General features: G+C 41.3%; 2 protein-coding genes across 2 annotated transcripts; both read right to left on the bottom strand.

Annotated features, from left to right (window-relative positions):
• Positions 1 to 51: 51 nt before the first annotated feature.
• Positions 52 to 7,219, bottom strand: gabpb2a (GA binding protein transcription factor subunit beta 2a). The gene is made up of 8 exons (XM_062528755.1): positions 7,084 to 7,219; positions 5,280 to 5,387; positions 4,404 to 4,571; positions 3,790 to 3,984; positions 2,846 to 2,987; positions 2,115 to 2,285; positions 1,688 to 1,806; positions 52 to 1,393 (listed from the first exon to the last, which is right to left on the bottom strand). Exons 2-8 carry the CDS (start codon positions 5,385 to 5,387, stop codon positions 1,010 to 1,012), a joined length of 1,287 nt encoding a protein of 428 aa, XP_062384739.1. The 5' UTR covers positions 7,084 to 7,219; the 3' UTR covers positions 52 to 1,009.
• A 627-nt stretch (positions 7,220 to 7,846) lies between these two features.
• mllt11 (MLLT11 transcription factor 7 cofactor) lies at positions 7,847 to 10,693 on the bottom strand. The gene is made up of 2 exons (XM_062530001.1): positions 10,543 to 10,693; positions 7,847 to 9,486 (listed from the first exon to the last, which is right to left on the bottom strand). The coding sequence occupies exon 2, from the start codon at positions 9,484 to 9,486 to the stop codon at positions 9,217 to 9,219; it is 270 nt and encodes an 89-aa protein (XP_062385985.1). The 5' UTR covers positions 10,543 to 10,693; the 3' UTR covers positions 7,847 to 9,216.
• Between the last annotated feature and the right edge of the window lie 1,899 nt (positions 10,694 to 12,592).

Below are 12,592 nucleotides of genomic sequence, written 5' to 3'. Positions count from 1 at the left end.
GTTAATATGTGAATAAGTTATGGAATGTACGGTAATGGTCTAAAGTTACAACACATCTTTTTGTCCTGACCATTTTTGAAAATGAGTCTATTCCATGGCAACAGTAGTGTTGTTCTTAGCCTAACTGTATCGTTATGCAACAAATTTCTCCCAATATATTTTTCAATACACTGCTGAACCCTGATAAACCTTACAAGCATAACATACAAGCCAAACAACTGATCCTGCATCCAAAAAAATGACAATATCTATTTCGGGACAAAGAGAAATAGTAATTGTTGTTACTTCATGAATCGTCTTGGGCCGTTTAATCATCCAAAACAATACAGCCATTTGATGCACACTTTGGAATGACAGGTGTTTCTTTCTAGCTCATCAAGGTATTTTTTTTTTTATTATATTCTAAAAAATATTTTCCTCATTTCAGTAAAAAAAATCTTTAAACAAAGCTATTCACTGTAGTTTTGGACCGGGATCATTATAGAGTCAGACTCAAGATCATAACCTGAACAAGTGTCACAGGAGCACAATCTCTCAAAACTCAATGAACTGACATCACAGTAAAGAGCAGTAAACCTTCTAATACCATGACACTCCCATAAGGCTTTTGCAATTCGCAGACAAGACAGAGACAAAAAAAAGCTAAGTAGAGGTTTAACAGATGGAGAAACTACGAGCATATTGTTGGCCCTGAGGAAAAGCTGTGGGAACGATGTAGTCTCGTCTCTTCTCTTCTCAAAGCACCCTGGCTCTGGGCATCATGGGAAAAAACTTCTGAGGCACCATGGGTAGGTGAGTGTAAAACAAACAAACAAACAAACGAACGAAAAACAAAAAAAAAATCACAAAAATAAAATGAAGGACGTCAGTAGGACGCGGTCCCTTTCCAACACCAGCAGAGTCCTCTCTCCATTTCTCCATCTTTCCCCACCTCTCTCTCTCTCTCTCTCTCTCTTTCTTTTCATCCATCTGTCCATACGGCTACCTGTCGGTTCTGTCCATGCAGTGGTTAGGATATCACCTCCGTGTGGGAGGCCGTGGCCTCCACTAGCGTGAGCTGTTGCTCTGAGTCCAGCTCCTCGGCCTTGACGATGACCGCTCCCTCCGACAGCACCAGGAGCTCCTCCCCGCCGTGCGCCGAGCTCTCCATCACCACCTCCTCCTCCTCCACCACCTCCTCGCTCTCCCCGTGCGGCACGCCCTCTTCCACCTCCTCCTCGGCCACCTCCTCCTCCTCCTCCTCCCCGCCCGTGGCGTTGCCGTTGCTCTGGCCGTGGCTGATGGCTTGCAGCTTGATGCGGTACTGCTCGGCCTCCTGCTCCTTCCGCATGAGCTGCTGCCGGTACTCCTGCACCTTGCAGTTCGCCTCCTGCAGCTGCCGCTGCAGTAACACCTGCACAGGGACGCAACGCAACACACAAGACAGCTCAATAACAGCATACAAAACAACTCCACAGCAACACTCAAAAATTCACTCAAAAATAACACCAACAACAAAAACAACTCACTCAATAGTACTAAAACTAATGGTTGTTGTAATTCTTTCAGTAGTATTTGTAACAGTAAGAGTATGTCATTATCATGAAAGTGATGGTAACAGTAGTGGTAACGGTAGTAGAGCTAATAGCGAAGGTACAAGTAATTGAATGTATTAGTCTTCATTCTCAATCTTTGAATTGAGGCCTACCGTGTCGTCAGCTTCCGTGTGATTGGCTGAGATTTCTATCTTTCTTTTCCTGGCAGGAGGTGGCTGGGGCTCCTCCTCCACAACCTCCTCTGTGATCTGGTTGGCTGGGACCGCCAACACTGAAGAGAACAATCAAGAGGCGTTAATCCAAACCTACAATCAAAATCCTGAATTCAATTCAACTATAGAGGTAAACCAATATGTGACTAAAACTTTTTTTTTAAATAGTATGCTAAGGAAAAGCATCATTGTTTTTCTTTCTGTTAGGGGCATGAAGATGACATTTGGTGTGAATACCTCTTGGTAGTAGCTACATATGACATTGTGATTGCTGATATGTTCAGTACCATAAAAGAACACATTAATTTGGATGGATCACATCTTAAAAGTCTTCTTGAAGGAACTGTACGGCAGTTTATACACTTACTCTGCTGACCATGTTGCATGGTCACAAAGAACGGCTGTGACAGCCCGCCCGTCGTCTGCAGGTTGCCATGCTGATCTGTAACTATGGTGATGACCCTTTGACCTCCCTCACTGACCATTTGTTGGATGCTGGAATCCAGGGTGCTGGCAGCGATGGCCTCCTCAGTGTCGCCTGGAGAGAGGGTGGAAGACGACACAGAACAGCAGGTTTCGATGGTTAGGCAAGACACTTCTCCCAAATCAAATACAGCCGATCACATTTGAACTTACATCACATTCATTTCAAAGATTCTTTCATCAAAGTCAAGAGAGGACCTGCACACCTTGATAGGGTTTTTGCAGGTGCAGCTTTTTAAAGGTTCAATATCCTAAGAGATAGGAAAAAGTGCAACTGTTTTGGAACTCCCTATTGGGTGTTCCTTGATGGATGTCTCTACAAAAGAAGCCTCCCATGTTTTGACAAAGTTACTCTGATGAAGGCCTAGTGCCGAAACGTCACTCTAGTCAAATAAAGTGGTGATTCTAAAGCAGCAGTGTTGCGCTTTTTCCTATCTCTTATAAAGATTCTTTCATCCAAAGCACAGCACAACAGAGATGCACTTCTTTATCAATGTGCATTCATCCATTTATCAGTAGTGAGAGTGGCGGTTGGTGTTACCACCTGTGACGGTGGGTATTGAACCATAGCCGTAAACGTTACCCGTTTAGCCCATTTAGTGGCACAGCCCGTACCTGAGTTGGATTTGATGAGGTCGGCCAGGTTCACGACCCCTCCCTGCATCCCCGGGATGGCCTGGATGATGAACTGAGGCCCCGTCGCTCCGCCAGTGATGCCCGCTTCAGCGCTGATGTTCACCTGGGTCTGCATGGCCTCCTGAAACCAGCACAAGCGGGTCAACCAACAACTACTACTGTAGGCCACAGAGACTTAAAGGAAAAATCCCCAGCGTTTTCACATAGGTCACCGAGTACTGTCGTTATGAAAAAAAACAACAACAACAGTGTAGCACTGTAGCTGTCTGGCTAATCTAGCTGTTGGCTGCAGCAACTAGGTAACCGATTTCTTTTGGGGGGGGGGGTTTCCGTATCGAAAGTACTCTCGAGTAAAGTGACCTCGAGAAACAGAGATCTGTGAAAATGACTCCTTTGACTCAACAGAGATTCAGACATGTAGCAGGCTGTGCAACATGTGAGGTACTGCATAGTCCAATTTGTTCATGAGGTAAACAATAACATAAGGTTAATAAATAAACTGCAGTACATAAGATAGGATAATCCTTTCCCACACCAGGCACATTTTTAATGAAGGCTAAAACATATACAATGACAAACTGTCCAGGCAACGAAAGGGAGGAAATGCAGCAGCAACATGGATATAAAAAGCCTTCCCATTAAAGCAACACTAAAGCACTTTTCCTCTGTCGCACAGACGCTATTTGTTTATCCAGCAAATAAAAGACTAGGTAGAATATGTTGCATGATTTTATGAAAGTATGATGTATCGAAGCAAGTCAAATTTGTAGTTTCTGATGTCTCATTTCAAGTTGCATAGTGCGGTTCACCCTGTTGCGAGTTGATGAACCGCTGAAATGATTTTGGAAACATTATTTTAAGGTACAAAAAACTCTTTAGTGTTGCTTTAACTCTTCCATTAAAACTGTTTTTCCATAGCATACCTGTAACAATATGATGAGGTCAGCGTTCTGGATGTCGATCGCAATGTCAAGTGGTGTCTTGTCGAATTTGCTGAGGGCATGTGCGTCAGCGCCGTGTTTCACTAGCATCTCGGCCACCTTGTGGTAGCCATGCTGCGTTGCCCAATGTAGAGCGGTCATCTTCAGCATGTCTTTGGCATTGATGTCCGCCCCACTCTGAGGAGACAGGAGTTTTAGTGAGTCAGATGGCTAAGTTCAAGTGCTTAAAGACTAAACAATAATTCTGCTGTAATTCTACGTGAGCAGTAACAAGTTAATATTCTTCAGTATTTTTGTCATAAATGTGATACAATAAAATGTCAAGTCAATAATTTGCTAGTACTACTGTGCATCTTTTTATTCTAACTGTTGCGCATGTTTACATTTCTCAGTGCTTCTAGAAATGACCAAAAAAACCTTCCATCAATTATTTTACAGTTGCATTACGGTACAGCTAAAGCCATTCATATCTTTTGTATATAGAACTGCAAGCTGTTCCATCAGCTACCTGCTCATCCTTGCCATGTGGCAAAGGCAGTATCGTGGCGAAGGCAGCTGACTAATCATCATCTTAAAAAAAAAGAAAAAAGGCTCACCCTGACAAGCAACTCCACGATAACAGCGTGTCCCTCAGCAGCTGCCATGTGCAGAGGGGTCCTGTCCACTTTGGTGCGGGCATCCCTGCTGACGCCTGCGCGGAGTAGCACTTCTGCTGTGGAGTAGTGCCCATGCTGAGCAGCCAGGTGGAGGGGCGAGGTGCCCAGCTACCGGAAGAGACCAGCACATCTCTTAATATCAACATTCTGACAGACAACAGACCTCTTCATATAATTATTAATCACTAATTCATTATTATTGTTAAAAATCAAGAATGAGTAATGCTGCTAATGACTAATATTGACATACTATTAGTATAAGGCAAATTAAATGACAGAGAGACAAGATCAGCAGGTCCATTTTAATGTTTTTAAACTAATGCTTCAAGAACTAACAAGAGGCAAATCAAACCCTATCCACACACCTCATCTCTCTTCTTCTTTCCTGGCCTGTCATCTCATCCCTACTTCTCTTTATCTTTTCTAATATATATATATATATATAGGGGAGAGAGTGACAGGAAGCGAGTGGGAGAGAGAGATGGAGATCAACTCCTCTACAATCCGATCCTCTTTTTCTCACTGCTCTCACTCCCTCTCCTTAACTTTCTCTCTTCTTCACAAAACATTCTGTCCACTGCTCTCCACTCACTCACCTCACTGTGTCTCACAGAATGACAGGGAGACACAAGATCATTCATCGGTCAGATCACAAATCATGGATTCTCAAACACTTTAAAAACAACAACAAAAAAACATTCCCAGAGGATGCTGTCTAAGGAGATTATTCTCAGAATAATAGGTGAAGTTAAGGAGTTGAGGGAGAAAGGAGAGGGAAGAAGAAGGGAAAAGTTGATGTCATCGCTGAGGTCATACCCAGTCTGTGGTGAAAGGTGCTCCATTGGCCATCAGCGTTCGGACCTCATCGTCCTCTCCTTTCCGCGCAGCCTCTAGAAGCCGCTTCCCCAAATCCACCAGCGACATCTGACACATACAAAGTGTATGATTTAATGGACTGGTTGAATGAATGAATGAATGAATGAATGAATGAATGAATGAATGAATGAATACATGTAAGGATGAATCAATCAATCAATCAATCAATCAATGGGCAACCAAACCACACACAGTTGCATGCATTGCACACACATCATATTTTTGAATATGTTGATACCCTACCCTATCACAGTCAATGTGTACCCCTATAACTTTGACATGACTAAACATGTATTTAACAATATTAGCTTGCTGTATTTTGTAGATGAGTGAAGTCATTCGTGAGAGGCTTCAGCCGACACAAGTGGGAAAGGGAGGCTGATGTCATTCTGATGTGATGGGTTTACCGAAATGAGGGACCCAGATGTCATACGCTTGACTTTTTACAACTCCGATACTAGGCAATTATTCTCCTTCACCGATTTCAATTCTGAACTTAGAAAATGTACATCCCATTCTGTAGGGAATCCAAACAAACGTATTACGAGCATACAAAATATTGCGAGGGGACATCAAAACTCAGTCCCCAGTAAGTATTTGTGAGCTGTCCATGCTGTGATACATGCCAGTCATAATCTCTGGACAATGTCAGGGGTTGGTATGAATCGCCAGCAAGTCAGATGGATGCATAATGCTAACTCAACTCAATATTGAACAACGGGGACTAGCAGCATGCGTGTCTCGTTAAATTTATTAACGAGTCAGTGAGCCGTTACAATTACAAAAAAAGTCTACGTTTACTAATGCTATATAATCGTCACTGTAACCATTTTCACCAAACATGAACAAGTCAGATATAATATGTATCTGACATTTAAGTTGCACAATAACAGATGGTGGTCACATTTCGCGCTAACTGGTGCTTTGGAGAAGCCATTTTATGCTATCCCAGAAAACTACACAACTAGCAAGCTAACAAGGCGAGCATGCTGTCGATAGCTGGCTAGCTAGGCAAAAATATCCAGGGAATGACATGTGTTACTATGTTGTCTTTTAACTAACATATCGGGTACCGATATTAAAAGACAATCATAACAGGTAGACAAACAGGAAACTCGTTGATATTAACTTGTAGGTTTTCCGGGGGAAGTCAGAGAAAATCTAATTTTACAAGAGAAAAAACTACTTCCACATCCGGTGAGAACGAGTAGCATCCACTGCGAGGGATTCGCGGCAAGGTTTCAATTAACAGCTTTGCAATTAAAAAGGAGGGATACGTTTCCACTTGGCGAGACTACATGAATCATTAGAATGAACTTAGGTCTGGAATGTTGTGTTAGTCAATCGGTGATGCAATTTATAATGTAGATATTTAGATTTTAATGTTGAGTTGGCTGGTCAAGATCAGCGATGTTAGCAAAGTAGCGAACTAGCTAGCAATAGCTTGCATAAACTTTTAAAGTAAACTGGTCAAGTGTAGTCCGTATGTTTTGCAATAACATAACGTTCATAAAGGTAGACTGCTGCTTTACATCAACACATATTTTACCATTACATGCTTATTACAGTGTAGCCACGAGTAGTAATTAAACATCTACTATGGGTGCCAGCGTTCACGTAAAGTTTCATGTTATTAGCAAGCTAGCTTACAACTTAGCATTTGGCTAACTACGAACACTACGTTAACTTTGGAGTTTTCAAAATGCTTTCTACGTTTGTGCTACATCTAGATGAATCATCTTACCTTCCTCTGTCGTTGGTGGAGAAATGTTTTGATGCAGATCTATATCCACATTAGATGGACTGATTTTCCCTTACTAGCCCGACAACTTTATGAAAACAAATATTGTTTTAGATTTTCCCTCGGTTCAAAGATGGCAGCTGATGCCACCGGAAGTAAAACGGAAAAGGTCAACGCAGGCTTTTGGAAAAAAAAAAAAAAAAAAACACCCCCTTCATTGCACATCCTTGTTCAAAATTGTAACTAACCAGTAAAATGTCTCACATTATCCCCAATTTCATCAACACTTCAGTGTCATCTTAAATGTTTCCGAGATTACAAGAAGGATAATGGCATGATGATTTATTGGATTAAACCGAGTCTGTGCATCAACCCACCCGATAACCATGTTAACTGCCCACTTCTTGAACATTGTGGAAGCTACAATTATTTGATCTACAGTAGCCTATTAATCAAAACATGTCTGCAATTTTCCTCTATTATGCTATCCCGCTGGGCTTTTTTGCCATGCATAATTTGGTGGTCAGGGTGATGCAGTCTAGCCTAAATACAAGAGAAAACCATGGCTTTTACAACTTTACATCAAGAGTAATTTTGCAATACTGTTTTCCCCCACATTACCAGCCAGCAAGTTGTAGCATTTTAGATGTTACTCCATTTGTGTTATCTGTCAAATAGTATAATGTCAAACTAGCTAAAACCAGAGGAAACCAACATCCAGTAAAAAAAAAAGGAACCAGTAAACACACCACACCAATGCCAAGTATGCAATTAATATGTTTATTCATGGAGAATGTTTTCAAATGCATTTTTATGACTGACATTACCTTGACGCTTCAGTTTTGTTTTCACAGTTAAACCTAATAAAAAGGTCAGAGGAGTATCATGGACACAATGCACAACTAAATGTGTAGTGATACATTGGCTAACTTTGCTGTCACATTTCATCAGGCACCCTATATAAGCCCACATTACCCATCCCTTTACGTCGTCTCACCACGGACATTCATCAACAATACAATTTGCAGTCAAATATGGATGGAATCCAACAGCGAAATTGTCTCAATCCACTCAGCCTTCATTTTAAACAAATAACCAGACAAATGAAAAATACATAAAGAAAAATACAATCATGGTAGGCTTTTATAGTCTTACTCTTCTGAGGCCTGCTCAAAACAGACTGAAAGCAGCATAAATACTCAGGAAAAAAGAAATCTCAAATGAACAAAAGGCAACTGATATAGATCATGTTTCTCCATTGCACGCTATAAAACATCAAAACATCCAACAATATTTGAAGGGTTCAGATGCAAAAGCCTCTAAATCCGTCTGACCACTTTTCTTTTAAATGAGCATTTTGTATCAGGCTTCTATAGGGTTTCGCCTACAAATCAATATTTCAGACTAGGAAGAGAATGGTATTTAGTGAGGTTTGAAGCTAAATTATTGAAGTAACTTACACTATATGTGAAGAGCATTCACTCACCATCATTATCTCATTTTTGACAAAAAGTGGATTTAGAGGCTTTTGCATCTGAACTCTTCATTTGTATCTGGTTGAAGGCAAGCACCATCCATCATAACCTTTTCATGTGTGTTAGAATTCCAGGCCGATTTGACATAACTTAACACACGCATAGGTAATCTACAGTCTCGATTCCCTTTCTTCATATTCATATTATGCCTCAGTACAAGAGATGCCATACTTCTGCATCATCTATCCCGGCCCCTCCTCTCATCCCTCCCCCTCAACTATATCGATAATGATTATGTGAAGAGTGAGCACTGATAGAGAACCATCATAAATGAACCTTGAATACATTTAGTATTACTTCCAATTATATATATGCATTGCTAGACTCACTCTTAGGGCAGGGAGTTGGTAGGAGGATGTAAGTGTGTTAGAAGGGTGATCAACCACAAGATCATTTTAAACATGAACAGCAGTGTGAGATATTAGGTTCAACATGTGAGTCAATTCAACCTCAGATAATCTAATTGGAATAAAAAGCCTTCTAAAAAACATATAAGGGTTAGATTTTTGACGTAATTTCCAAATGTTCTGAACTGGTTTATTCAGAGCAGAACTGATCCTGACCATGGTTAAACACAGGTAGGCCTACTGGCTGTATAACCTCACAAAAGCAAATTGAAGTCTAGGGTGTCAATACTGGCAATAGGCTCTCTCCAGTAGTTGAAGCTGGTGTACTGTGATAACCCCTGATCCACTTGTTCCTCACGCTTCTGGGATGACTTCTGCTTCTTCGTCTGGTTCTTCTGGTTCTTCTGGATGGGCACCATCTTAGCCGGGCCTAGGTCCTCCAACTCACTCAAATCCAGCTCAGGGATTGGCTGCCTCCAGAAGAGGAAGGAGTCATATTGGCTGTTGGAAGTCTGCATTTTCATCTGAATCATGGACACAGACAGGTGATTAGGTCAGATGCAGCAACATTAAAATAACCCAACTTCCTAAAGAACATTAGTGATGAGTGTATATCCTTAGAAGTGGATTGTAGATAACACATGTTATGTAGTCAGTGCTATGTCAACTATGTTGGTCACAGCAAGCATGAAGTAGAGGTGTGACTGCCTATTTCTGACTTGTTTACACTTTATTTTTAGGTGTTCATTGCATCCTTCTCAAAGGTTATTCCCAGAAGACGGTTCGCTTTCCGGGGACATACTAGTTCAGTTTACATGTCCAGATAGGGAGAACATATTTCCCACACCGATCATTCTTACATGCTATTATCATTAGAAACCCTCATGACTGATTCGCTTTGAACCACCTTTCCAGAAGGAAGCCCACCATGAAAACTGTCCAGAATGCGACCAAATCATTTTCACTAGTGTTCAAGGCATGCCTATTCGCCACTTCGCCTGTCCAAATAACGCACTTTAACAGGCCTATCTCTGATCACTGTCAATCTTCGTCTATAGGCAATTGTTGAGGGACATACATCGACTCGACACTAGCATGTGAACATCCAAACAAATAGCATAATGGCATTGTCAATTTGGCAACCTCATTTAATTTCTTGAAACAGTGGAACTGGGTCATGCAATTTCGCCTAGCCAGACAGTGAACTACGAAATGACAAGCTCCACCATGACAAAGCGTTTCGAGGATAGGCTATCTATAGCACTCTCAGTTCACTTCGACCAAATTAGCCCACTTATAATTAATTTGGCTATGTGTCGTGTTCGTGTTCATATGTGGAAAAAAATCAACGGACTGTACAGCCTATCTGTGAGGTCTTCGGCTAATAAATACCGAGACTGAATTGATTCTGAACTTTATTGACAATCGTAGGCTACACGGCTTACTCTACACCAAGAAATAAACATAATTTCCGAAAGAGACATGTTTAATAGGCTTGGCCTACGCTAAACAGTGCTCAAAGGCTAAATCCGCACCCAGATAGACGAAATGTATACCCCGATAAAATCTGATCTAGTTACCGTTTTAGATGAATATTCGGAATCTGTTGCTTATAAAAACGTTTTTCTTATGGCTGTAGTCCTTTGTTCGCGTTGACCTGTGCGTGTACTGCTGTCAGTCCGTCTGTTTCTTGCAAGCAGGTTCACAAGCCGGCTTTTTCAAGCAGCAATCAGCCACACCCACGACTGTCCCAGACGCAATTGCCCATCTCCGTGACGATAGGCCACTGCTATGCCTAAAAGCTCATGCAGCATTTCAGGTCACAATGGATGAACAAATAATGGAGTAACCTGCTGATCCCCTTTAAAAAATGACATTTAGGCCTATTTTATTTAACACAAATTTGAGCCAATAACTAAACGATGACAACGCTATTTATCAGCTTTTGCTGGGTTGTTATCAAGCAGATGCGTATGCTGCAAAATACATTCATGGCTACAAAGCCATCAGGATTCAGTAGGCTATTATCTTTGTTACAAAATTAACCGTGCTTTGCTGACCTTTAAGGCTTAAATCATTTAATAGATGTTTTCTAGGATGCTTCTTCAAACTTAGGCTAGTTACAGTCAAATTCCTCTAGGGGGCGATGATGCACTGATTATGTTTCATTGTCCCCCATCGTGCAAGGTGATGCCTCACGGAGGAGAGAGCCATGTTTACTACGTTCCTGGAGTTTGGATGTGAGGTGTGAGAGAGAGAGAGCATGGGAACATTGATGACCTTAAAACGAATAGAGCTAAACTAAAATGAGGCCTCTGTAACCTATATATGACATTGCTGAACTTTAAAGTTGCTATAAAAACAGTCGAAGTCAGATAATCAGGAATCAGAAAGGTGTACAGAAGTGGAGAAATGTAAGTAGGGAGAGTTGCCAAATGATTCTTACTGGAAATTAAAATAAACAGATGAAAATAAACAAGAAAAACAACAAGGAACATATTATCATCTAGGCCTAATTTCTTCTCATTATTATGGCAAGTAATGTATTGAAATAGTTGTATTTAGGACAGAAATTTCACATTCAATTTTCACCAGGAGCCTATTTCACATTGAATGCAGCGGTAAAGTTGACCGGCTGTTGGACTCCATGGTGCACTTCTCAGCACAAATCTGTGCTGCTAAAATGTTATGCTCTAGAGCATAGAGGGGTGGTCAACATCGGTCATGCACTCCCACTTGGTCAACATCCCTCTTTGTTGGCAAAATTCTCTCCTCTCTCCACATTTACTGTCCACAGAGAGTTCAGCTCATCAACTCAAAGCTTGTTAAAGGTGCAGCCAGTAAATATGACAAATGGCTATTAGGCTGTAAGCTCAACAGCCAATCAAGTTACACCCCTTCTGTGCTTCAGAAGCAACCTGTTGACCGTCTGGAATAGTGGCTTGATCCAGTCTAATGTTTGTTTATCATTTACAGTGCACTGCCTGACTTTTTTGAGCACACACTCTGAATAACTCTGGCTAAAGGACTGTGAGGAGCATTTTGCTGAATATGACAAATAGTCTTGGATCAATAACGGCACTGTTCATCCTTAAGCATTTCTCCACAATACTCTTAAGCCCTTTGGCTATGACAAACTGATTAAACATCTGCAGAATTTTGGGTGGACATATTAGACTAACTGAACCTCTACACAAAGTAGTGTGTTGAACCTCTTTGACAAGGGCTGCTGTGTTCCAATTCCACCCAAGTCTTATCCTGGTGCCAACATTTTTTGTAAACCACAGATTCACCTCTTGGAAAGAGGCAGAAATCAAAGGAGGCTTAGGAAGTCCGCAAGAAGAAAGTCAACAAATTATTCTACCATGAATTATGTGAAATTCTCTTGACAGTTCTCTAACTGTCTGTTCTGTGAGAGCGCTAAAAAAACTCAGTTTTCACACAGGCCTGGCTTTGTAACTGGGAAGCAAATACAGTGGCTCGGATTGAGAAAAAGCATTCTAATCAACACACCAGTAGCACAGAAGAAAGGTCTATTTGTCTGTTGCATGAGTGCAAATATCAACTCTCACTAGAAATGCACTGTACATTCAGTGATATTTCGACATGTTATTTTTTCCCTGAAGAAGG

The sequence above is a fragment of the Sardina pilchardus genome, chromosome 24, assembly GCF_963854185.1.
Source record: "Sardina pilchardus chromosome 24, fSarPil1.1, whole genome shotgun sequence".
In the NCBI taxonomy this organism is placed as follows: Eukaryota; Metazoa; Chordata; class Actinopteri; order Clupeiformes; family Clupeidae; genus Sardina; species Sardina pilchardus.
The sequence above is the reverse complement of the archived record's forward strand: the minus strand, read 5'-3'. Positions and strand labels throughout refer to the sequence as shown.

Coding starts and splice junctions, on each gene's coding strand:
- gabpb2a (XM_062528755.1), bottom strand. CDS start 5,387: ATGTCGCTGGTGGATTTGGGGAAGCGGCTTCTAGAGGCTGCGCGGAAA. Junction 4,572..5,279: donor CACCTTTCACCACAGACTGG/GTATGACCTCAG, acceptor CTCTTCCGGTAG/CTGGGCACCTCGCCCCTCCA. Junction 3,985..4,403: donor TCGTGGAGTTGCTTGTCAGG/GTGAGCCTTTTT, acceptor CTGTCTCCTCAG/AGTGGGGCGGACATCAATGC.
- mllt11 (XM_062530001.1), bottom strand. CDS start 9,486: ATGAAAATGCAGACTTCCAACAGCCAATATGACTCCTTCCTCTTCTGG.